We start from the raw sequence: 23,695 nt of genomic DNA on the forward strand, positions 1-23,695 counted from the left end.
TTGCGCTCTGAACAGGTAGACCCTTTCCCACACTACCGAGACGACGAACGATAATTTGGAATTTCGTCCTTAAAATTGTAGTGCTGCCTACAGGAACTCAGACCGGATATCGTGACGCACTCGAGGAGTGTTTGGTACTGAATTTCATCCGAGGGACTACCAATAAATGAAGGCAGCAAACCATACAACGTCCAAAAAATGAAAACGATAAACCGGAGATCTTCTCAGTAGCCGTTGTCGCCTTCCGCGGACCACGTTCCGAGCAGTATATGTCTCAACACGGCGTGCCGCTATTTGCCGGCGTCGCATGGGGGCTAGGGCCGGCACTTAAAACACGCCCGTTCTTGGGGTTGCTGCGGAGAGTGCGGGGAGAGACGGCAAGTTTCATCAAGCAGGAAGGTTTCACGCTTTTGTAAACGGCGGCAATCGCTCGGGGTTTTGGCACAGAGGAGAGGGACCGCAGTCAGTCGCTCCTGTATGGAAGTCACCTCAACCTGGAGCGGTTGTCCCCTTGCCAGCGTTATCGGGTGTACTGGTATAGGGTTACGTGGGTGTGGAAGCTCCTTCAAACCGAAAGTTGCAGACATCCAATTAACCATTCAGTAGCCTCAGGATTTAGCACCATAACTAGTACTTAATGGAAGGTCCATTGACCAACCTAGACCACTACCGAATTCGGAACAGATACTAGGGGTAGAACAAGCCTATAAATAATCCGCTCTCAGAGGGTTCTACCCCTAGTATCTGTTCAGAATTCGGTACGATAGCACTTGTTCTGGACCTACCGCATGGTCAGCTAAGGGATGACCAGGTGCCTGACGGTTGTGATTAGGGCCTGGGTCACCAGGGAATGAAAGCCGAACAGTACCAGCGAGAAGACGACGCGCGGTTATGTTAGTAGAGGACGAGGCGGCGTGGCAGTCTTCGAGACCATTCCAAAGAAGCGCAAGCAACGACACAAAGGAAGCGCTCTGTTGGCGTGAAGGCCGATGTGAACGTGACGAGGGAATGAAAGACAATCCAATGCACTTCGCAGGTCACAAGCGGTCTACCCCGGGGCACAAAGGTGAAGATGGGTCAATCTCGGTTGCAAGCCTAGTGCGCCAACTGGGGACGTTCGACAAAAGCCATGATTAAACATGCACGCAGTCCATCTCTGTCTCCTAATGACGGGTGCACGGTTTCGTTTTCTCCCCTCGATTCACCTGTGACGCCCATGAATGAGCATGTTTCTCGGCTGTCGTCAGGTCACTGCGCCGCCATTGCATGTGGACGCAACAATTCTTTGATTCGCCTTCCACATCTCTAAGACTTTTTAAATCTAGTAAACGGAGCAGATGTTGGCCATGGGGGGATACCGGAGAACAGCAAAATGGGCAGACCTACATGTTACCTTGCGCTTGTTGTCCGCCAGCTTCGTACGGGCGCACTCGTGTTGAACGTGTAATACCATCACGGAAGACAACATGTAGGTTTGAGCTTTCGCGTTCTGTGTGGCAGAGGTGCGAACTGAATGGGTTGTGTGTTTTGTACTTTTTTAACGGGGCGGTCACGTCACTATAATGAACTGCGGCGAAAACGCACGCGCCCCCCGACCATATCGTGCTTGAGAACTGAATCATTGGTTTTTTTTTCACGAGCCGCCGTTGGTAGACTGCCAGCACATCCACTCCACATTCTTGCAAACTGTCTGTGTTGCAACACTATCCTCAGAACGGGAAGACGTTTGTCATGTGGTGACTGCAACTGCGCAAAGACGCGAAATCCTAACTAACAGCCACATCCCCAAAGCCCATCATGGACCTTTTTGTTAGGGAATCAGGACCACAACTCAATCTTCCAGCCTGAAGAATATATAACCAGACACTGGAACGGTTGTGTTGGAAAGGGGCTGCTGGAGCATCCGAGCGGCGTACGACTACTTGCTACGGAAGGGCAGAAAGCAACACTGGATGCCTGGTCAGACAAGACGGCACGCACCTCCGCGTAGTTACCCGTACATTCAAGCGAAAATGCGAGAAACGTGGAAGATGAATAAGCTGGTGAATTAGGCTTGGAACCGGCGTGCGATGTGCCTGCCAACTCTGGTGGGGGTCCGTGGTTGCGGATTGCTCAAGGCCTCTGTTGTTTCTCCGATGTCTTGTGCACAGGGGAGGCGATGGCATGGCAAAGGCGGAAAGCGAGAAACATGAAGCAGATTGTGGTGGATACCTTGCCAGAGTTTCGTCGTCGTCTTCGTGAGACTGGACCTCTGTCCCACTCCATGGAACCTGACTGGGCAGTCGTTCGAGTGGCACTCGATACGCTTGTTCAGCTAGTGGCATGCACGCTCTACCATAACCGTGATTAGTACGCACTGAACAAGATCTCCCTCCGGACAACGAAACATGAGATCTAGAGAACACTCTGGTGGGCTTTCCTCATAATGCTGTTTAGTTCATTTCCATGTTACTCTCAGTACTGCTCATACCAGGTGACGCAGACAGCCAAACGGCTGCCCCTTACCAGGTTTGCCGTCGAGAAGTGGCAGCTGAGAACGAGTCCGCTCCATTTGGCGCTCCGCAGGTTGCATATTGACTAGGAAGCGAGCGTCTACTCATCTGGATTGGTCATGCCCAGGATCCTTGTGGCCTGTAGAGTTGCGGATTTTCCGTCCATTTCATTTCGTCTTGTTGCAAGAGTGAGCTTACCGTTGTGAGGCTACACGTATGCAGGACAGCTGCGTTGCGATGTCATATGCTTGTGCAGGTCTCGCAAGCAGTTCACTACGAAGCTATCTCAAAACACAGGTTCGTTCCTGCCTCAGCCTGCTGGCAGCCTCTTCCCCTCCAGCCATACAATTACGTTTATGCCGGGTACTGAGCTGCGGAAGGGTACTCTAAAATAGTTGCATTCTGATGCTTCTCTCGTCTGCCGTCTTTCTCTTCCCAAGTGGGCAAATTCAGTTCTCTTCTCCTCACTCCAATCCCTTCATCCGAGCTTTCCTCCAAGGCCGTAAAAATCCACCGCATTAGAGAGGGCGGAAAAGCCGTACTGTAGTGCTAAGACATGGGGGGGGAGATACCTAGAAAAGCAAATCTCGTTAAAAACGAAAGCGTCCAGGCTCCCACCGATTCCTGAGGGCACTGGTTGTAGAAATTCGTCGGCACGTAGCGGCCCGCTCGTGACCTCTCCGAGACTGTGCCTGCAGAACCACGTGCCTGGCACGGACATGCGATGAAGCTGGCAACCGAAAAAACGCTCCAGGTGGTGGTCACACACGCAGGAACGACTCACTGCGACCCCTCTCGTTACCGCGGCAAACTCTGGGGCGTTTTGGCAGAGACGCGTGAAACCGTTCTGCGTGTGTAATATCTCCGCACTCTCTCTCCGGAAGCAACTGCCAGAGACGGGCGTCTCTAGTGTCCGAGCACTGCGACCGAGCCCGCGGCGACGCGACGAGTAGCGGGACGCCGTGGTGCCAAGATGCGCATTGCTTCGAACCTACTCCGTTTGTGGACACAAGAGTGGAGGGAAGACCTCAGTTTATGATTTTTACCTTTTTCGGACGCTGTATGGTTTACTGCTATTTATTCGTGGCAGTATCTCGGATGCAAAGTTGTGGGTGCCAAGCGTCTTGCGAGTGCGTCACGCTGCCGCGTCGCTGTTCCTGTAGGCTTTTCCATATTATTTTTCGTCGTCTCTATAGAGTTAGGCAAGGCTCTACCTCTTTGGAGCTTGCAAACTGTCCTGTTTTGACAAGCCTTCTTGTTCATTCAGACGCGTCTCAGTGTCCTCCTAAAATGGCCCGACAAGCAACCTTCATCGTGGCTCTGTGCGTTTGTGGACTGGCAATCGCGGGCCTGCCGAGGCTCGCTAGCGCTGGAGACTTGGCAACCGAACAGCATGAAGGGGACATCGGATATGGGGTTAGGGCATATGCCGGCGTTTCAAACTATGACGGCGATGACGATGCTGCAGGAAACCCTGTCGACTCGGATGTGACTGACGATGCCATTACAGATGGTGAGTGGCCACGTGTTGTATCGGGGCAGAAGCCGCACACGACTCAGAAAGGCAGCTTGATCAAGAAGCTGGCAGTACCGGTGGTCGGCGCTCTTACGTCGTATCTTGTTGCTGACAGGGTGCTGCCCGAGTTGACTTCTGCAGAAGAAGAAGGAACAGAGTCCATCCCCGGTAAAAAACGTGTCAAGACTGCCGTGGGCATAGCCGCGTTAGTTGCAGCAGCCGCATTTGCTGGATTGGGTCTCGCGAGAACATTCAGGCATTTCGTGCCAAAAAAGTCAAAGACGGTTGCGAGTGAGGACTCTGCGCTCGGAAACAGTGAAGAGCAGTATGTGGAAGGAACCGTGAACGGGAGCAGTGATCCGGAACAGGAGCGGGCGGGTGGGCCTCTTATCCCGGAAGGAGACGAGCAGGAAGTAGACACCGAATAGTTATGGCAAACAGATCGTTGGCGCAGCTAACATGTGTTTAACATTTTTTTCGTGTCCCAGATGACAGCTGCTACTGTTTGTGTATTGTTGACAGTCCACAGATGCGTAGCTGCCGCTCCCGTGTAGAGGAAACTTTTTCTTTTTCGCCTACCTGGCCGATGAGTTCCGGGATGTGCAGTTTGTCATAGGGAGCTACCCCCCTCCAAATGGAGTTCTGCGAACCCCGTGCATGTGCTTGCGGATTTATGCTAATTGACAGACTCGTTTCTCGATCACGAAAATCCGTAATTTGAGGCCGGTTGAGTATGTCTACCACGCAGAGGCAGACCTGACTGCGCACGTAGCACCGTAGCGACCCTGTATGAAAGAAGAGGCGTCGCCTTTGCCCCTCAGGTAGCAGGCGCCTTGCAACGAATATGCTCGTTCCGCAAGGCTCACGTGGCAGCATTTGTGAAGAGCGTTACTGTTTTCGTGCGATCTTGTGTGTAGCGGGAGTAATGAGACCCAAGGGGGTTTAGTGCCGATATTGCAGGCAGTAGTGTCAGTGCGGGGTCGCCTCACCCACGGCGTCGGGGTTGAAAGTGGCACCATTCCTCGTTAAGCGTTGTTCTAACAGCAGCCGGAACGGCCCGTTAACTGAGGCATCTTGAGAGCTATTGCCTGGCCGTCGCTGTAGGCCGTGTGGGTGGACTCGACTGGCGGAACGGTAGAGCCAAAGGGGCACGGCTTGTTTTATGAGAGGGGCACTGCGGCGGTGGAATTACAGTTTTTGCTCGGTATATGCATGTACACGTGTGTGTACCAGTAGTGTGGGGCGCTTCATGGACGAACACAATTTCCGTACAATCGAGCACTCTGCCTGAACCAAACACTGCTTACGGCTAATGTTGTGGCTTTCGTCTCATCTCGTAACCAATTAGCGACGAAGCCAGTCTCCGAATCGTTGCGATGCCTGCTAGATAGGCAGTGAGACTGAAAGCATCCGGACTTCAAACAGAAGCTTCTCTCTGCTTCGAGCATAAAGGAGTTAGTTGTTCCTGATAATTGGATAACGATCAAAAGAACAGTCGCGTTCGATTTTTTCACACTGGCGATGCTACCTTCACTTCACTCGTTCTTACACGACTGACAGTACTAGCTCTACTAAATTTCCATGTATGCTCACTAGACCTACATATCCATGTACCGGATAACGCCTGCAGGCATAACCTCTCAGCCATGTACTTCGCTGTGAACGCCCTGCTCCCCTTTCTGAAGCTGTCTTGCAGCCGCTGCGAGACCACTGCCACTGTTAAGTCTCTGCGTGTCTCGTGTCCCCCCTCATTGATCGCTTTTTCTCGGCATGTACATGAAGACTACTCGTGTGCCACTCGTTCCCCTGGCGGCACCAGTGCTCCTTACACAAGCTTCTCTGCCAAATCTAGTATCCTGGCCTACCTACCGGTGCTACCATGCTGTTCACCGTATACCGGGCCATCTAGGCCAATACGTCGGAGACTGGAGAGGCATTCTTGGTTGCTTCCGTTGAGTCACTTATAGTGTGAGGATAACCGAACATCGTCATTCCGCTCAGCCACCCGGCGAAAACATTTATTTTGACGCGGCGCATGGGCCTGTGAGAGATGACTCCGTCTCGTCAGAATTCCGCCTCACGGCAATTTGACGAAATCTCGGAAACGAAGCAGATGCGAAAGGAAGGACAGTTGACTTGTTTGCATGAAAACGCCACATGCAAGTGACCTCACTCTCATCATCCCCAGCCGCTTTTTCGCTGGCCGTGCGACGGGCAACATGCACGTTTCATCCGGCCGTCGAGAACTCAAGTGTACATACTCTTTGCGCTTCTTGTCTTTCGAGTTCCTTTCTCATTTACAGCTTCCTCTGGTTGTGCTTTTCTCTGCTGCCTCGGCGGTTGTTTCTATGTGGAGACATGTCAAAGCTGGCGCGGCCGTACGAAGAAAAACAAGTTGCTGTGTGCTGATTGGAAGAGCCATTGAAAAAACGCACCACAGAGAGCGCACTTCCTGGTTGGTGAAGAGTTTCGCTGTCTCAGATTCGACGTCATGTTTTGTAACACCTGGAGGAAGATACTTTCTTTTAAACTGTCTGTGTAGACAAATACCTCGTTAACCACTTATCCATGCTTCTCCGTCAAATTCGAGTTTTCTCTGCGTGGTGACCAGGGGACTCGGACTGCGGCCCAAGCAGTAACCCACAGAGATTCATCTAGTTCTGTAACGAAAAGAAGGAAAGAAGCGGAAACGTAGAGGTCTTGCTGTTCCGTCTTCATATCCGCTTGAGCTTGTGTCTTCGTGATCTCGTGCATGTGTCTTCCAATTCGCGCGTCCACACCCCCTGCGCCCCTCTAAAGTGACGGTTGTTTTCTCGAACAAATCTTTGTTCTTCCGCTCACTCGTTTCCAACGGACGTTTCCTCCACCCCCGCCTTCACTCGCCTTCGTTTCTCTTCTCTCCGTGCGCACGCTCTCCGTCGTCCTCAACCAGCACACTGTTTTTTCTCTCCCTCTCTCCCCTGTTCCTATTTCTTTCTCTCCAGTCTCTCCTGTGCTCCTTTTCTTTCTCTCCAGTCTCGCCTCTGCTCCTTTTCTTTCTCTCCAGTCTCGCCTCTGCTCCTTTTCTTCCTCTCCAGTCTCGCCTCTGCTCCTTTTCTTTCTCTCCAGTCTCGCCTCTGCTCCTTTTCTTCCTCTCCAGTCTCGCCTCTGCTCCTTTCCTTTCTCTCCAGTCTCGCCTCTGCTCCTTTTCCTTCTCTCCAGTCTCTCCTCTTTACCTTAGGCTTCCCTCCAGTCTTTCCTCTGTATTGCTTGAGTCTATCACCGCTCAGTCCGTGGTTTCTCGTCAGCCTCTTTTTTCTCCTCCCTCTCTCTTCTCGGATGGCGGGAGCTCCGGAGGATTCGATGCCCCCGTCTGCTTCATCTCCGTCTTCCCACTCGTCCTGCAGCGGCTCCGAGCGGCGGGCGAGGCCTGGCTGCGGCGGTAGCGATGAGTCGCGTGCTCGGAAACCGAGTGAGCCTACTGACGGTGGAAAGAACCAGGTTGCTGCTCAAACGCCCGCGTCTTCTTCCCCGGGTATGGAAGGAAGCGCGGCACCGTCCGGAGTTTCCTGCTCTTCTTCACCTTTCGGCCGTCTCCCTTCCTCGCTTTCTTTCGCGTCTCAAGACAGTGTAGGCGCGGACTGCTTTCTGAAGCCAGATCAACAGCAGCACTTCTTGCTTCAGGGGCGCCTTGTCGACGACACGATCTCGCCGCGACCCCCGCGGTCCCTCTTTTCCCTTGTTTCGGGGGCGGGTACCGCGTCTTCCTTTCCGCATGCGTCGGCGGCTGTCGCTGGGGTGTACGTAGATTCCAGCGGCGCCCTCCACTCTCCTGACGGCGCGTTGACAGCCGACAGCTGCCGTGGTGCGGCCGAGACTGCAGGATCGCCGCGTCAGGAGCAGAGCGGGTCTTCTTCGCTCTTCTTCTCTTCCCGCATCGGCGCGTTCGGGTCGCTCTCTGCTGCGCCGACGGCCGGCGCCGGGAGGAGCCTCGGCCTCTCGCGCTCGGTGGAGAAAATCATCGAGAGCGGCGACGTAAAGATGGCCGACATCGAGCCCGAGCGGGCGGCAGACATCTCAAAGGCGCTGCTTCTCCACAGACAGCACCACATTCTTCTTCAAAGCGAAAACATCCAGCGAACCCCGCTCACCGTTCATCCGCTCTCGCCCTGCTGGAAGGTCCCCTCAACGGGCGTTTCAACTTCTCGAGAGCCGAGAGAGACCGAGCGGAGTGGAGACCCCGCGCGCGCAGCGGAAAGAGGCACGAGAACTCTCAACATCATTCGTGAGGTGTACGAGGAACACCACCCACCCTCGCTGCCTGAAGAGACGCGAATCTCTGCTGGACAGGAAGGAGACACCGAGACGCAAGAGACACGAAAGACGACGCCCGAGGACAAGACCACAGAGGGAGGGAGCGGTGTGGGAGAGGCGCCCACGCGACAGAAGGACGCGAAAGGGGGAGCGACGCTGGCGGGCCCTCACGGCGAAGAGCGCGCCCTTGTGTCGGGACATTCCCGCGCGGACCGGCACGGGAACGTGGCTGTCCCTTCCGAGTTGAAAGAGGAAGAGGAAGCACGACTTCTGGATGAGATCGAAGAACGGCTGACGCAGGATGCAGAGGGATACCTCGAAGGCGCAAAACTGGAGCTGGACGATTTGCGGATAAGTGCCGAAAGGGAGGTCCTGGCCCTCCAGTACATCCCCTTCAAAGCGGATCGCCTCCTCACGCTGCCGACGAGCTGCCGAGAGAGCCTCCTCGGCGTTTTCGTCTGCCTGTGTCTACAGCACATTGAAAGGTGAGAGAAGGACGCAAGACGGAGCCGAAAGCACTACAGAAAAAGGACATACGCGGGACAGACTTTCCGACTGCGATGCCAAGCACGGCGACGAGGCGAAGCAACTGGCGGGTGAGACTGTCTCCAGCGAACGTCGGCCCTTTTCCGTGTCCCCGTTTCCTTCGTCTCTGCGTCATCGCCTCTTTTTTCTCTCGACTTTCGCTCTCTTCCTGCACGCCTTCGCGCCCCTTTTTATCTTTTTAGGCAACCCGGCGGCGGCGCCCGGCTAGGTGGTTTGCAGAGGAATCCGTCGCCTGTCGTGTTTCTTCTCGCCCTCGTTCTTTCTTTGGGACTGATCGCCTTTCTCATCCCCTCCGTTTGTTTCCTCACAGCTCCCCTCTGTCTCTTGTATTGCTTCTCTTTCTTCTCTGTAGCCTTAGCCCAGAGCTCCAGAGTCTCGTGGCAGAGTGGAGTTTGATTTTCCTCCACACGCTCGCCTCTCCACAGGTTCTGAACGTCGATGCGAGTGTCGAAAAAAGTCTGGTCCGACCTATCATTCTTCGGGACCAGCTTTTAAAGGATGGACTCCAGGTACATACAAGCCTGTGGAGGTATCTCTCCTGTGTCCATCTGTATGTATCTAGGTACATGTACAGACACTATACATGTATTCTCGTGCAGGTCTACACGCGTAACGTTGTGCTGTCTCTTGTTCTCTTGAGCTTGCTACTGTTTTTGTTTACCGCGTTCTTTCCCTTTCGGTTCCGTCACCTGTGATCCTGCCTTTTGTTCGTTTGCGCGTTTCGTCGGCACCTCATTTTCTTTCTGGGCGTCCATTGCCGCTTCAGTGTCCCGATGCCTCACTCTCTTCCGCCTTCCTGTACGCACTTTCTCTCTCTCGTTCTCTTTCTCTCTCTCGTTTTCTCTCTCTCGTTCTCTTTCTCTCTTTCTCTCTCGTTCTCTTTCTCCTTTTCGTTCTGGGTGTGTCCGCTGCCGGCGCTCTGTGGTTTTCAGACTTCGGACATCGTCAGCCCCGCGCCGTTGGTGAAGGCGGTTGTGGAGGCATGCGAGGCGATGCAGCCCGAGGTGAATTCGATTTTCAACACACTTCACTCGGAGATGTCCTGCTTCGCTCACCAAGGCTCACCGCAGGACTCCTCGACTGGGGCGTCTCGTTCTCCCGTGCCTGGCTCACCCTTCTCGATGCGAACTGCAATGCATGCAGCTCCTCGCTTGGGGTCGCCCCCTTCGTTTGCTTCTCAGCAAACGGAAGGCGCCAGCGTCGACACACAGCGACGGCCCAAACGGCAATTTGTCTCCTCGCCCCCCACGGCGCCGCATGCGCAGTACGCGCGGGAGCGACAGGGGATTGTTGACGTGTCCGACGAGGAAGAATCGACGCCGCCGCGCGAAGCGGGCAGACACCGAGGCGACGAGGTACAAGCCGGGGCGCCGGGGCACTCGTCCGGGTGTACATACACCTCTGGAGGGCGGGGGTCGGGAGCGAGCGCGGGTCCATCTGGAGTGGAAACGGGCGACGAGCGGAGGCGAGAAGGCGCAGAGACTCCGCAAAGAGACGGCGAAGGGACACAGACGAGTTCTGAAGAGAAGGGACCGGTCACGAGCGAGCAGCGCCAGAGTCTCTTGGTTGCGGAGAGGAAGAAAGAAGAGCTGCATGCGAGGCGGCGCCGGTACTCTGCCGAGGAAGACGAGCGATCGGGACGTTTCCGCGCCCTGGCGGAAGACGAACGGCAGCGCCAGGCGGCGTACAGAGGAGGGCGTCTTGACGGACGCGAGCGGGAGCGAAGCGAGAGAGGAGAGAGCCATGAAGAGAAAGGGAGAACGGACGCTGGACAAGACGGCGAGCCGCCCTTACCCTCGGAGAGGTTTTCGTCCCAAGACAAGAGAGAAGAAACGCCTTTCACGCCGTCTTCATGCGCCGATTTGCAGGGCGTCGTATTCACCGCGATCGCTGCGCATCCTCTCTCGGATGCGTCCTTGGCGTCTCCGTCCTCCCGTTCTCGAGACCTGCACACGTCGTGTCTACGCGTCTGTTTGGAGAAGAAGGATGAGGACGAAGAGGACAGCCTCGTCGTCGCTGTCGGGTCCGTAGAGCGCGAAAGCCACGAAGGAAGCGGCGAGAGTTTGCCTTCCGAACAGGAACAGCTACTCCTGGACCCCGACTGCATGCGGTCCAATACGTTTCCACGCTACAATTTCCCGTATCCCTGCCGCGAGAAAAGACGCGGAACAGACCGACCCTTCACCCGCTGGGAGTCGAGACACGGCGGGGATGACGCGTATTTCGCCGCTGCCGACGAGGACGGCGCCTCCGCCCTCCTTCCTTCCTCGCCGCCTTCCGCACGCACGGTGCTCCTGCGGGAACTGACCACAGCGCTCGTCACCAGCGGCTCGTTCGACGCGCGTGTCCAGTTCATGTTGCAGCTCTTTGCAGTCGATCTGATGCGCCTCAACCCGCTCGTTCTCATCAGACTCGAACACCACCTCGCCGCCGACCTCCTGGACCTCCTCAGAGTAAGAGGCATTGCGGCGCGCCCAGTCATCGCGGGCACCGGTCTTCGGGGGCCCAGACCCTGGCCCGCAGCCTTCCCGTCCTCCCGTGACAAGAGGGGCGATGCGGGGAGCGGGACTCTGCCTGAGAGCTACGTTGTCGACATCTCAAACGGAAGCGTTGTGCGTCGCCATGCCTCCGCTTCCTTCTGTGGAGCTCGAACGTCGCAGGCGACCACGCTTCGAGGGCCTCGCATCCTTTGCGTCTCCAGCACTAGATACACCCAATCGCAATCTCCCCAAATTCTGTGAATAAATCTGCACACTCAGATAGCTAACGTCGTAGGCAAGGACCTATCAACCTAACATGCACGCATATATATATATATATATATATACATGCGTGTGTAGTTGCGTAAGTGTATCCTCAGATGCAAGCAGGTGTCTAGGTCGCTGTCGAGTCAGTGTGCATCCCCTGGTGTGACGCGGATTTGAAAGGCCTCGCGGGGCGCGTTAAAAGGGTTGTTCGTGGTCGCCATATCGACGAATCTGCTCGTCGCGTGTATGTACAGGCCAGCACGAAGGAGGGAGCGAGGCAGAAGACGTGGCGGCGCCTGAAGATCGCAGGTGGGAGATTCGACACCGAGGAAAACCGCGACGCGGAAAGAGGAGAAAAAGGTCGAGAGGCACGCATGCCCTGCCCGCGGGGGGGGGGGGGGGTAGTGCCTGCAGATCGCCCTCTGTTGCAAGCGCAGGAGGCCAAGGGAAGCACCGACTTTCCTGTTTTGGCCTCTCGGCACACCTGAGTTTCTGGCGGCGTTCGGGGTTCTCCCGCCTCTCTCGAATTCGTTTTGAGTTTTCTTGCATCGGCGAAAACCGGGCGTGTGAAAAGCCTCGCAGTGTCTGTTGCGCGGTGTTTTTTCGCACCTTCGACGCTTCTGGGCAGTCTCTCTGCGCGCGCGCGGTCGCGTCACTCCGTCTCGCCCAGCCAAGGCGCCCTCGGAGGCTCGGCGCTCGCTGCGACCTCGCGGAGGGCGCTTGTGGAGACACCTCTCTGGGGTCTTCTCTGGAAGGAAATTGTCCAGGGGAAGAAACTGGGCCGGAGGCGTGCATGCACATGCAAACGCGAGGCAGCGCCGGCATTCGCTTCGTCTGGAGAGAGGAGTGTGCGTAGCTTGTGTTCAGTTGCCTTTTTCTTTGCTGCGTGCAGGCGCTGCCATCGGGGGCGGATTTCTGGTGGCGCTGACGGCGGGTCTGGCCGCCCCGGGAATCGTCGCGGGGATCGCCTCGCTCGGCGTAGGTGGTGCAAGCGTTTCGGCCTTCCTCGCCTCGGCCGGCGGGATGGCAGCCATCGTTTCGCTCTTTGGAGCTGGGGGCGCGGGTGCGTGGCGCGCACGCGTGGTGCGGAAGGCGCGGCCAGAAAGAAGAAGTGGAAGGGAAAGCAACGAGGTCCAGGCACGAAAAAGGATAAGGCAGAAGGCAAGAGGAACGGAGAGCAAGAAGAGGGACACACGCGGAGCGGACGAAAAAAAACGATATTGAATTTAGTACATTAGAAATTCCTAAACAAAGAAGAACAGAAAGGAAGGCCAGCACGGAGACGAGAGGAGGTGGAAGACGACGTTGCTTCTTTGGGGGCGTAAGCGAACACGCGAAAGCTAGCAAAAACAGACAGGGGAAGAGATCCGCGACTGCGTATCCGTGAAGGGGAAAGACGTACGTGGACAGAAGCAGACGGCGAGGGCGGAAGGCGGGGAAGACGATTCCATAGAGAGGGTGAAGCAGGCGAGAGGTCTGGGGGGGAATGCGCAGCCGTACAAACGGGAGAAGCATGCCTCTTCATTTGCAGTCGAGGCGAGACGCGTTCCTCTCTCTTCTGGCCGGTTACCTCCTGCGTTTTGTTTTCCTTTCAATCGCGCGTCGTCACGGCAGCAAGCAGAGCGTCTGTCTCGACTCTGCGCAAGCGGCGCCGTGAGGCCGAGGTGAGTCTGTCGACGTTCGCAACGCCCGTGCGTGCGCGGTATCTTCTCAGGGCTCACGGGCTGGAAGTACAGTCGGCGGATTGCAAACATCAAAGTCTTCGAGTTCGACATGTTGAACGGGAAGACGCCGTCCAGTCTCGGAGTGACGGTCTGCGTCTCAGGCTACCTCCGGACCTTCGATGACATCTCGCTGCCGTGGGTACGCTCTCTTCCTAGGCGCGTCTTCTCTGTGGGTCTCTGCCCAGGAGAGGAGAGACTCTCGACGGGCCAGGAGTCGCTGCAGAGCCGCGGCGATCCGGTCTCGGCCGACGCCTCGCTGGCGACGTGTGGACACGTCGGGGCCGGTTTAAGAAATTTGCGGCACGTGTGTTCGTCGCGTCGCCAAGAGAAGCGTAGCCGTCGTTTCCTCCGTCTCCAGACACGCAGCCGGAAAACCGCGTGTGTGCATAGGTCACCGGTGCGTTTCCGGTTCGCACTCACGTCCCCGTGCTTCTCGATCTCGGGCGTTTTGTTCTCCCTGTCCAGATTCAAGCGTGTCCGCACGCGTGCTCCGACCTCCTCTCCCTCAAGTGGGAGCCGACTATCCTAAAAGCTCTCGGAGGCATGGTTGTTCAAATGCTTTCACAGGTACCTCTCTTTTTTTTGCCACTTTTTTGCCTTCTCTCGTTTTTTGCCTCTTCCTTTTCTTTCCCTGTTGTCCCCTTCGCCTGTCGAGCTTTGCGGAGAGAAGCGGGCGTCGCGTGGCGTGTCCCCGCCCGTTTATACTGCGGGGCACTCAGAGAGCCTCCCCAAGATCCTCCGGAGAGATGCCTCTGTGGAGATCTCGGCTTTTCGCAGTGCGCATGTCCCTAGGCGTAGACACCCTTGGCGAAGAGCGCGTCCCCGGAATGGAGCGCGTGTTCAGCTGCCTTTTTGTTCCCTCGTGGTTTTTTCGAATCGCCCTTCTCAAACGCTGCGGTCGTTCCAGGGGGGCGCGCGCAAGCGTGTCTCTGTTTTTAACGCATTTCCTTGTCTCCGCCTCCCCCGTTCGCTGCTTTTTCTGTTCCCGTCGCGCTTTGCACATTCCCGATCGTCTCCTCGCTTTGCTAAAAGACCGGTTGCGCATATTTGGAGTGGAAATAATCGGCTGCCGCGGCGGTATCCTCCGTATTCGCACTTTCGACGCTGACTGGGCCTGGAAGTCCTCACTTCGCGCCGCGCTGCTTTCGCCTCTCCCTCAGGACTTCGCAGTGGCTGCGGGGAAGTACTATCTCCAGCACACTGTCCTCGGCGGCCTCACTTTCGCGCTGTTCTGGCCGATGGCCCTCATTCAGTACGCCGCGAGTCTCGACAACACCTGGAGTCTCTGCAGAGAGCGCGCGCAGCAGGCCGGGCGCCTCCTCGCGGACGCCATCTCCGACACCCAGGCACGTTCAGAAAGGGAACCACCACGCTCCACACGGCGAGAATGAAGGCGCCGCTTACCGCACGCCTGTGGGCGTGTTGAGATTGGCTGTGCCTGAAACCGAAAGGATTGTCTCTTTTGGGTGAGAGGGAGACGGGGAGGGAGGCCGAAAACGTATGTGTGCCTGCCGCAACAGATCCTGTGTGTGTCGGCGTTCCGTCGTTGTGGAAACGCGGATGGATTTCTTTTCTTATTGCACAGAAGGGGCCCCCACAATATGGACAGAGTACGCCTGATACAAGAAGCAGTGCCACAGGCGCTTTCCAAAGAACGTGTAGAGGCAATCCAAGTATACCTGTATATCTATCTATCTATCTATCTATCTATCTATCTATCTATCTATATATATATATATATATATATATTTATATCTGTGCACTCGGTAGATTGGTTATCACTTTATGCGTAACTGCGTGTATACTTTCTAGGTGTATATTTGCGCGCTCGGGAAGTGAGGGAGTCGAGGGCGGCAAACAGCCAGGTCAGGCATCGACGCCAGTTTCGGTTGTGGGTCTGCGCACGGTCCGTTGTGTATGTACACTCAGGCCGTGGGGCAGCGCCCAGTCAGCTTGGTCGGATACAGCATGGGAGCTCGCGTGATTTTCTACTGTCTCCAGACTCTTTGGAAACGCGTAAGGACCTGCCGCGGGTGTTTCGTCTTTCCTTTTTCCTTCTCCTGCCGTTGTCTTTGGCGCGCAAAGTGCTGCACCACTTTTCTCTTGGGTCCTCCACGTTGAGATCTCCCTGTCCCTCTCCGTCGTTCTTTCTCTTCCTGTCCGTCCTGCCGGTCTCGGTACGTCTTCGCTTTTTGTTCCACCTCTGCCTTCCCTGTTTTTCCTTTCCTTCCCTCTCTGGCTTCTCCAGTCCGGTATTCTTCACCGTCCTCTTCGTGTCTTTCCCTGTTTGTGTTCTTTCCCTCCTCTGTTCTCCATTCTTCCGCCCCATCTGGTCTTTCCGTGTCTGTGCAGCGCAAGCTCCACGTCGTGTGCGACTGCGTCTTGATCGGCCTGCCTGCCAGCCTCAACACGAAGCAGTGGGCCGCCGCCCGCGACGTCGTCAGTCGCAGACTCGTGAATGTCTACTCTCGCGCAGACTGGCTTCTCGCCTTCCTCTACCGCTGGATGGAGTGGGGACTGCAGGTGAGGCGCTGCGGGCGCTGCTTTGCGAGAGCACCGCTCCCGCGCTGGCCGCTCACTCTAAAAAAAGCTGTGCATGTGCGTTGGTCTCGCGTCGCATGCAAGTGACGGTCTGTGCAAGGAGCTCGCCACATACACATTATAGAAACGCGTGTTTGTGGGCATCCTTTGGGGCACGTAGCGCAGCGCGTCAACACAGACACAGGGATGTGTGCGCGTCTGGCCGAGCTCTGCTCAGCCCATTTACATATTTGCGTGTGATGAGGGATTCTACAGCGTGACGAGTCGTGCCATGCGTGCTGGACCGGGACACGTCTCTTGTTTCATGCGTTTCGGGCGCGGGCGGCGCTGCCTTCGCTTCTGGCCGTTTGCCCGTCGCCGGTTTCCATGTGGCAGTATATCCGATCCTTTTACCTGTCGTAAGTTGAAAACTGTGTCGCGTGTGAAACGGTCCACAGGTTTCCTATCCTGCCCCCCGGGCGCTGTCAACTTTTTGCCCCGGCCCTCGGCCCAGCTATCGTTTGTTTTCTGGGGCTGGGCCCGCTGGCCAGCGAGTCGATTCTGTGCGGTCGCGAGCTCCCTTTCGATGTCCCGGGTGTCGTTTTCCGTCGCATGCTGTTTTTGTCTCTCCCCCGCTGCGCGTGTTACTTACCCTGTGGATCGTTCCTCGAGGTGTCCGGTTTTACGCGTGTTGTGCCGTGCCGCCAGGTAGCGGGGCTCGGGCCGGTGAAGAACGTTCAAGGCGTTGAGAACTACGACGTGACCGGCCTCGTAAAGAGCCACGCGCAGTACCCCGAGAAGATGCCCGACATTTTGACGTTCATTGGCTTCGACTCGTAACGCGAGAACCGAGACAGCACCGTTTTTGTGTCTCGCAGATCAAGAACTCAGTCGAATTTGGTGCCTAGAACCGGCACGCGAACCGTCGCGTGTATAAACACCCAGCGAAGCGCGCCTCTGTCTCTGGCGGGTCCGTACGTGTGAGCTTCAGCCAGACGCACAGGAACTCCAGTTCATTAGAGATTGGAAATCTTTTTAGGTGTTTGCTTCCCAATCATGTTGAGAGGAAAGGTGTCGAAGCTCTGTGGCAGGCCGGATGACCGTGCGCGTCTGAGACAGGACGCGAGCACGTCGAAGCCGCGGCTTCTGGGACCGCGAGCTTACACGCAACTAGACCGTTGCGTGTTTCGTTTTTTGGGCGAATCCGTAGATTTCCACGCGTAAAACGAAACGGCACAATGTGTCCGCGATATAGGTGATGATCTCTGAAGAATGACTTCGGCTGGCTGAAAGTGGGCACGCACGACTATTCTGCATTACGCGTTCACACGACCTAGGTTGAGAGTATCCACTGCGTCTTTACGTCCAAGTTCTCGTGCGTTAGCACGGACTCGAGGACACACTAAGTTTGTTGTGGCTGTCGGAATTCGCAAATCCGTCCCAGCAGAAACGGCTGCTGGCGTGCACACTGGGGTGTATCTCCACTTACACAGTGAACAGGTGGTTAATTTCTGCACCATACTTCCATGGTTCCAAGGGGATCTTCAGGAGCCGAGTTTTGACGGCAGTTCGCTGAGGATGCCACGGGATTCCCCGTTTGCCACTCCAGAATGGCTGAACGTAAAGTTCTGGAGTCCATCGTTTTCAATCCCCGAATCAGCCGCCAATGAAAGCTACAGGACGCGCAACACCGGTACAGCCAAGGGTATATCCGCGGGGTCTAGTGCGCGAGACGCCACTAACATCCGACGCGAAGACTTCGATGATATATGAGGTTGGCAAAAAGACGAACGGTAAGGCTAGTAGAAACATGTCCTACGCGTCAACTTTTCTGCATACGACTGAAACCGCGTACCTTACCGCGGGACACTCCCACCTCAAAACGAATGGCATAACTGTCCATCGCGAGTGTGTGTTACACCGCGGACACGGAATCTCGCTTTGCGTTTTCCTGGGCCTTCTTTTTCGCGTTCGCGGCGTCACGCCGTTGAAGAATGTACAGTTTTGGAAGCCTGTTCCTCAAGGCCATCCAGAGAGTGGTAGCTACGACGAGGCCCTTAAGAGCGGGGGTGGCGGATCGGGGGCGTCTCTCTTCAGTTTCCTCGAGAGCTCGAAATTGATCCCTGACTGCGTTGTGCACGATAGACACGAGAAACAGCGCGCCGACGGCCTCGAGGAAAGAGACTTTCCCCTTCACTACGTAGCGGTCCCAGGGGGATGCCGACCGTCCCCTCGCCTTTGACGTGTCAGCCGGCTCTTCCATCTCGACTTCGTCTGCGGTTTCCGTGGCTGAACCGTCGCTGGGCTTCTTGTCAACATTCACAAAGACACCTGGCACCTCGGCGCGGGTTGGGGAGTTCACAGCATGCGCTCGCGCGGCGGGGACTCGGGCAAGGCTCTCTAGTTCGTCCGGAGAGGTCTCCGTGGGCTCAGTACCTTGGGAACCGTAGAACCCAGTCGGCGCACCCTGCAGGAGACTTGCCGCCGCCAGTGCAGCCCCAAGCGCTGCCCAACCAAACAAAACTCGCAACAGCATCGTGCAGCCATACAAGTCCCTGAAGGAAGCGTTTGGAAAACCGGTTTCATCCACTCGCAGCATAGACACACAGCGCGCGCCGACGTGGGTTACCCGTCGTCCTCGAGGCGCTGGCATGTAGGGCGCAACGCACACACGTACAGAGTTTGGAGAGGAACTGTCGCAGTGAACGTACCTTAAAGACAGTCAGACACAAATTGCTGTCCTCGTTTCCCGAGGACAAATCCGCCCTTCAGTCGAGCCGGGGGTCCACCACGTAGAAAGCGTCATATCGATCGGGGCCTCGCGAAAAAGCGACAGACAACCAGTGCTCGGTGCGCTGAGCGCCCGGGTGCATTTCGACGGCGACGAGACACGCCAGGGAACTGCGAACGCTTGGACCGACCCCAAAACGCACTGGTTGATCGCCCCTCTCGCAGTATGCCCGTGTCGGCGAGACGAACAAGCTTCCTAAAAAATTGCACACCCCCCGCCGTCACTGACGGCATGATACGCCTGCTTGGAAACTCCCACCCTACGGGACCAAGAACTGGAGACGCACGCACGCCAAAACACGTCCGCTCGCTCCTTGTGTTTGCTCAAAGCAGTCGGCGGCGTGTTGTCGAATCCCAGCTGGTTTTTCTAGACACACCGAGCGGGGTTGCGATGTCACGCTTCGCCGGGGCCCGTTATTAGACGGTTGAGCCGTTTGTGTCGCTTTGCAATGTTTACGTCTCTCGGTCGACAGAAAAACGTCGAACTTCCCAGTGGGCGAAAAGGGGGAGCCAGGGGCTCGACGTGAGGATGGACACACACGACCTATATAGAGACAGTGTGTCGAGGGGTACGCGACGCTTTCGTTCAACGGAGAGGTATTTCCGCATCAATACTTACGCGTTGGACTCTTGGGCGTTCGCATCGAAACACCAGCCCGACAACCCCACATCAAGCACACGCCGCAAAGAGGCGGACCAGTGTACAGCGGACACTTTTTGTTTCCACGCGATGGCTTTGCTCTTGCACCGTGTGGGTGACGGTTTGCTGGAGGGCCCGACGTGCGGCAAACAGCGTGTCTCTCTCAAATCTCGTTTGTTGAGACGCATCCTGCTGGAGTCGTCCCTGGAGACACTGAGTGATCGACATGGGATATGTGTTGGTTTTTGGGCGCCCTCCCGGAATGTCACCCATGACAACTTCCCTCTTTCCACATATCTACGGCTGGAAATGTGCGCGTCGAAGACCAGCACCAGCATTTCTGTGCTCCGCACTCTCCGGGTGTTCGCATCTAGACGAGTCTCTCGATGCACACGACTTGCGTCGCGACGGGCAACACTGTCTCCGTCCACAGCCGCTCCCTGATACACCCTGTGTCAGTTCTCTCCACAGGCTTGCCATCGGGAAACGTGTGCTGCGATACTTTTCGCCGGTAGCCGCCACTCCCTACGCCGCTGAAGGTAACCGGGTGTTTCACCTTTTTAGCCGGAAGGAGCTTTTGGTGTGCAGTCCCATAGGAGATAAACTCTGGAATCTATACCGACACCAACCGCTGGGCACACGTGCACGTCTCTCTGTACACAGGGAGCGGAGACACACTCTACTGGCCTAGGTGTGGACAGCCCCCCGTGAAACTCCGGCAGCCCAGGCATATATACCCGTGCGCTCATACACAACCTGTTTATACACGGCTACGCCGATGCGCTCTTACACAGTCGCTTTGCACGCACGAGCTGTTTCCTGTGGCCGCAGTGGTACTGGAAGAGGGTTCCCCGTTTCTGCCGCTCTTTCTCTCAGACGCGGCCGTGCTCCGATCGAGTGTGTCTACGCCTCTCCAGACCTTTCTGCCCTCCTTCAGCGACCCACACAAAAAAGGCCGGCCGTAGGTCCGTCAAATCCACAGAAAAAAGGTTCCAAAAGCTCGGTTGTCACCCACCTGCAGCCAATAGAGCAAAGCGCGTTCCGGCGGTGGTCACCCCTTACCTCTCCAGCGCGCCGCTGCACTGTCTCAGAACAAGCGTCCATTTAGAAGACCACAATCGAAGATCAGACGCGAGCTGACGCAAGCAACCGGCGTAGGACAGCGATCGCTTTCGCTGTTTGCATCCGCCGTCCATCTCGGCCCTTCAATGGCGAACACGGAGCCAGAACGGCGCGTCTTCCCCCAGCCCGAAAATGCAAAAAAGGATATTTGCACGCACTCGAAAGACTCACAAGGCCCGGCGACTCCTGGGAGCGTTTGCGGTTTACAGACAGCCGCTTCTTCCACAAGCACGCAGGGGCTTCCACGCCTGGCGCGTTTTTCTTGGAACGCGACAGGCGGTGGACAAAGGGGCGAAAACGCACAGCCGCGTCGCCTGATTCTTCCTCCCTCCAGGTCCGCCGCGGGCGTAAACCACACGACGTTTGCTTGAGCGGAGAACTGACCCGCGTTTCCGGCTCGGGTGCGCTGACAGCATCTCGGATAGAACGGTTTCGTTCACGCCTTCGAGGAGCTCGCAGGGCCTTCCGCTGCGCGCACATCGCTGAAGAAGTTGGAGAGGCGATACGGGTTGTTGGAAGCGGCGCATGCAGGATCGTTTCTCCCGGAATCCTTGTGTCGAGACTCAGACTTCTGCGAGGCGAGCGAAACACAAAACAGCCCAGCAGCGCGCCTGGGAACTCGCGTTCCACAATGCAGTCCTCACCTCCGTGTTCAAATACCCCACAAACGACAGAAATCTGCACACAGAGTGCCCTGGTTTTAAAACGCAGGAGTGGGGATCCCCGAACAAGCGACGGCTCATGCGGGCGAGCGCGTTTGACGCCTTCGTTCGCACCTCTGTTTCAGTCTGGCGAGGAAGGCAACGTGCATGCATCTCGGCTGTGAAACGCAACGCGACTGATCCCCAAGTCGCCGGAAAACACAAAACACCTGGATGTGCACTGCGCGAAACACCCGCCGACAACCAGAGAGGGGGCATAGAGACGATTTCGTCGCCTTACCTCGCTCTTCCGTTTCTTCTCGCGCTTGTGCTTCTTCTTCTTGTCTTTCTTTTTCTTCTTCTTCTCGCTCTTCTTCTTCTTCCCACTGCTCCCTCTGTCGCTGTCGGAGCCGTCACTTCGCTCGCCGGTGCTCGACTCCTCGGCGCTCGAGTCTGAGGGCCCTGCCTCCTCTCGCGCACGTTTTCTTCTCTGCTTCGCCTCTTGTCGAAGAAGTTCGAGATGTTGCCTTTCTTGCTCCTCGATCTTCGAGTTCCGAAAGCTCTGCACGCAAAGCGCCACTGCGAACAACGGAAAACCCGTAACGCCCCTGGCAGCTCTGGACCGCCATCGAGGCGCGAAGACTTGTGCATAATGCTCGGACACCCAGCAAAGCCTCCTTCGCGCTTAAAAAAAGTGTCCAGCGTATATTTGAAAAACCAACACTTGCATACAAGCTGTGTACGGAATGCACGGATCGGAAACGGACCCTTCGGCAGCCCCTCCTTGGGCAAACCACGACGGCGGAAAAAGAGGCGGAACGGAAGACACTCACCGTCCTACGCTTGGCCTCCTCTCTGGATCTGCAACGTCACGACATAGACAGGCCCTGTTTCCCCCTCTCGGAAGCTTCGAAGCTTCCCGACGAACCGCACCTTCTCCAACCACCCAAAAAGGCCAAATCGCACGCTCGCCTTTCCGTCGACGGGAAAGCGCAGCGGCGAGCCAGGATCCCCGACAGGAGGGAACTGCGGAACGAGCGCAATCCGCACCGTGCGCAGTGAGGTCTGTTTTCGCTCGGGAATCGTCCCCTTTCTCCGTTCTTTTCCCCTGTCTTTGGAAAACCCTCACCTCCAGCTGCCCCGAGAACTGTTCGTTTTCGTAGCGCTCGAGAAACTCGTTGGCGCTTTCTTCCTTCTTCTTCAGCATCTTTCGGAGCTCTTCCCACGTCGGCCTGGAGTCACGTTGCAGCTTCTCCATCAGCGACGGCCTGGAAAACGCACCATCCACCAAAACGCCCCCGTTTCCACAACAAACCAAAAACGAACAGCAACGCACAACAACAAAAAACGAGACACAGATCTCAACTTATATATATATATATAATTAGGTCTCTCTCTCTATGGCTATATATTCAAATATACGCATATCAACACTACATGTACTGACACAGACGCGCGAATAGACGTAGAGTTGTATATATGTATGTATGTATGTATGTATGTATGTATGTATGTATGTATGTATGTATGTATGTATGTATGTATATATATATATATATATATATATATATATATATGGGTATATACGCGTACACGTTCACCTTTCAATACATTCAAATATGCATATATATATACATATATGTATATGTACAGGTATGTATAGGTATGTAGATCAGGATGTAGCTGAGCGGTGAGTTCCGTGGTTTGAGCAGCGATTCTAATTTCATGCTGCGACAAGCTTTACCCGGAAGAGACGACCCGTCGAATCGGGTTGAGGACCATGCCTTGGGGCTTGAAACCCCTACATTTCACCATGACTGGGAAGAGTGAAGAAGTAGAGGAAGTTGGAAAAAAGTAGAAGAAGCTGGAAGAAGCGGAAAAGGCGGAGAGGAACGATTTACACTAGACACCGGAGGAAGAAAGAAGAAAGAGCACGAGAAGACAGAGAGCGTCAGTCCCAAGAGAGGAGAAGAGAGCGGCGCCCGCTCCGAGCACGGCGCACAGAAACACCCTAGAGAGGAGCGCGCCGAGGAATAGAGAATTCGACAGAGGGGACAAAAAGTCGGCGAGGCACGGCCCGCCTTCTGTCGACAGAGCGCCCAATGAGTGTGTTTGCGCTTCCTCTTTCTCGTTCCGAAAGAGCGGGCGAAGTCGAAAAAACTCGCGAGGCCTCTTCGCCGCCGAGCGAGGAACGACAGATGCGCCGACTCCCGAAACTCAGGCTCCGCATCCTTGTCTGGACGGCGACCGTGGAGAAAAGATCGTGGCAAAAACAGCTTAGAAACTGAACGACACCTCCCCTAGTTTCCTGCCATGAAGAAGCACGACATCCAAAACAAATGGAAAAACCCGAAAAACTCTTCTCTCTCGCCTTTCTGTTCTTGGCTCTGGAGAGCCGTTCCCGACGCCACGCGGCCGAACGAAGACACTGGGCAAAGCGGGACCAAGAAACCAGAAAACTTCGATATCTACTAAAAGCGTGAGGCCAAGGCAAGGCAGATGACGCAGACACTAGCCAACTACGAAGAGAGAGACAAAAGAGAAAAAGAAGAAGGAAAAAAAAGAGGAAAGAAGGAAGAGACAGAGTGATGATTGTGGAAAGGACCGACTCTGAATGATAGAGCCGCCGCTCTCGAGCTCGGAAACGCGAGAGACGAGCAGAGA

General features: G+C 55.8%; 4 protein-coding genes across 4 annotated transcripts; 2 read left to right on the top strand and 2 right to left on the bottom strand.

The window, feature by feature from the left end:
* Positions 1-3,782: 3,782 nt before the first annotated feature.
* Positions 3,783-4,436, top strand: NCLIV_021640 (uncharacterized protein; the record flags this gene model as incomplete). Its single annotated transcript, XM_003882359.1, has 1 exon — positions 3,783-4,436. One exon carries the CDS (start codon positions 3,783-3,785, stop codon positions 4,434-4,436), a length of 654 nt encoding a protein of 217 aa, XP_003882408.1.
* A 2,890-nt stretch (positions 4,437-7,326) lies between these two features.
* Positions 7,327-16,678, top strand: NCLIV_021650 (hypothetical protein; the record flags this gene model as incomplete). Its single annotated transcript, XM_003882360.1, has 10 exons — positions 7,327-8,786; positions 9,200-9,356; positions 9,780-11,300; positions 11,849-11,903; positions 12,487-12,657; positions 13,309-13,457; positions 13,784-13,885; positions 15,248-15,334; positions 15,671-15,841; positions 16,547-16,678. The coding sequence occupies 10 exons, from the start codon at positions 7,327-7,329 to the stop codon at positions 16,676-16,678; spliced, it is 4,005 nt and encodes a 1,334-aa protein (XP_003882409.1).
* Positions 16,679-17,753: 1,075 nt separating this feature from the next.
* On the bottom strand, positions 17,754-18,491 carry NCLIV_021660 (conserved hypothetical protein; the record flags this gene model as incomplete). Its single annotated transcript, XM_003882361.1, has 1 exon — positions 17,754-18,491. One exon carries the CDS (start codon positions 18,489-18,491, stop codon positions 17,754-17,756), a length of 738 nt encoding a protein of 245 aa, XP_003882410.1.
* A 2,335-nt stretch (positions 18,492-20,826) lies between these two features.
* On the bottom strand, positions 20,827-22,846 carry NCLIV_021670 (conserved hypothetical protein; the record flags this gene model as incomplete). Its single annotated transcript, XM_003882362.1, has 5 exons — positions 20,827-20,961; positions 21,333-21,593; positions 21,965-22,057; positions 22,161-22,299; positions 22,776-22,846. The coding sequence occupies 5 exons, from the start codon at positions 22,844-22,846 to the stop codon at positions 20,827-20,829; spliced, it is 699 nt and encodes a 232-aa protein (XP_003882411.1).
* Positions 22,847-23,695: the final 849 nt, after the last annotated feature.

The sequence above is a fragment of the Neospora caninum genome, chromosome VIIa, assembly GCF_000208865.1.
Source record: "Neospora caninum Liverpool complete genome, chromosome VIIa".
Classification (NCBI taxonomy): Eukaryota; Apicomplexa; class Conoidasida; order Eucoccidiorida; family Sarcocystidae; genus Neospora; species Neospora caninum.